The 1,962-nt window shown below is 51.9% G+C and overlaps 1 protein-coding gene across 1 annotated transcript in view; it reads right to left on the reverse strand.

Moving 5' to 3' along the window:
* The window catches only part of npy2r (neuropeptide Y receptor Y2), a gene marked incomplete at both ends in the record, with an annotated part of 8,172 nt that extends 6,418 nt beyond the window's left edge, over nucleotides 1–1,754 (reverse strand). The window contains 3 exons of the mRNA XM_084318407.1: nucleotides 210–564; nucleotides 618–752; nucleotides 1,720–1,754. Coding sequence (XP_084174533.1) covers nucleotides 210–564; nucleotides 618–752; nucleotides 1,720–1,754 — 525 coding nt within the window. The remainder of the gene's footprint in view (nucleotides 1–209; nucleotides 565–617; nucleotides 753–1,719) is intronic.
* Nucleotides 1,755–1,962: the final 208 nt, after the last annotated feature.

Consider the following 1,962-nt stretch of genomic DNA (forward strand, 5'->3'; position numbering starts at 1 on the left):
AAAAGGGATATCTTATCTTATCTAATATCTTTTCCCTGCCTGTACCCCCTCCCCCCCCTGCTGCTATGGCACCTGCATCTCTCCCGAGGGGATCAACAAAGGAACACTTGACTTGACTTGATTTGGTTTTAGAGGCCTGGGTCTGTCTCTCATGACAGGAGGTTATTGTATTCTTTGTGTTTCACTCTGGGTCGTGAACACGACCTGACACACCTGTCGGTGCCAAACACCACCTGACACATGTCGATGCCAAACACGACCTGACACATGTCGATGCCAAACACGACCTGACACATGTCAGTGCCAAACACGACCTGACACATGTCAGTGCCAAACACGACCTGACACCTGTCGATGCCAAACACGACCTGACACCTGTCGATGCCAAACACGACCTGACACACGTCGATGCCAAACACGACCTGACACACGTCGATGCCAAACACGACCTGACACACGTCGATGCCAAACACGACCTGACACCTGTCGATGCCAAACACGACCTGACACACGTCGATGCCAAACACGACCTGACACCTGTCGATGCCAAACACGACCTGACACCTGTCGATGCCAAACACGACCTGACACCTGTCGATGCAAACACGACCTGACACCTGTCGATGCCAAACACGACCTGACACATGTCGATGCCAAACACGACCTGACACACGTCGATGCCAAACACGACCTGACACACGTCGATGCCAAACACGACCTGACACCTGTCGATGCCAAACACGACCTGACACCTGTCAATGCCAAACACGACCTGACCACGTCAATGCCAAACACGACCTGACACATGTCGATGCCAAACACGACCTGACACCTGTCGATGCCAAACACGACCTGACACCTGTCTATGCCAAACACGACCTGACACACGTCGATGCCAAACACGACCGACACCTGTCTATGCCAAACACGACCTGACACCTGTCGATGCCAAAACGACTGACACCTGTCTATGCCAAACACGACCTGACACCTGTCGATGCCAAACACGACCTGACACCTGTCTATGCCAAACACGACCTGACACCTGTCGATGCCAACCCGACCTGACACCTGTCGATGCCAAACACGACCTGACACCTGTCTATGCCAAACGTTTGTCCTCCTGACCAGTGGTGCAGTCGTAATATGGGAACTGGTAACACGCCACGCCACGTGCACGCGCGCGCGCGGTACGTGCATGCGCACAGAACTGATTTATACACACACACACACGCACGCACACACACGCACACACACACACACACACAAGCGCATATACGCAAGTCCAATCTTCTATCATACAAGCTCTTCTTGCTCTCTATTTGTGTGAATGTGCGCGTGGAAAGCTGGCGCGCAGCACAGACGCTTGATTCAATATCATAAGCAGGTAGACCCCCATCACGAATTCCGAGCCACATTAGTATTCACCTCCACTGCCTGTGTCACACAGAATGAAGGGGGAGATGCATTCAGATAGCCAACACCCAGACACTTAGTCTACCTGCGCTTTTTGTTATGTAAAACGGTGGCCGGGTACTTAGTCACAACGAATGGATACAGCGCATTTTTGTGTGCGCGTACACGCGAGTACACATCCGTGCGCGATCGCGCGTACTTCTGCCTCAGTGATCTGGTAACACGGCGTGTAACCGGGTGTGACCACGACTGCACCACTGCTCCTGACACACGTCTAGATCAATGTTACGATGCAAATCTCACCATCCTTGGCAATAAACACTGGACAGCAGCACCATGTCACCAAGAGAGTGACTTGAAACAGAAACCAGACCCAGTCACAAATGTTAGGAAATTAGGAACCGATTATTCTCTCTCTTTCTCTCTCTCTCTCTCTCTCTCTCTCTCTCTCTCTCTCTCTCTCTCTCTCTCTCTCTCTCTCTCTCTCTCTCTCTCACACACACACACACACACACACACACACACACACACACACGCACACACACA

This window comes from Notolepis coatsorum, assembly GCF_963971535.1.
Source record: "Notolepis coatsorum genome assembly, chromosome: 7".
NCBI classification, from domain to species: Eukaryota; Metazoa; Chordata; class Actinopteri; order Aulopiformes; family Paralepididae; genus Notolepis; species Notolepis coatsorum.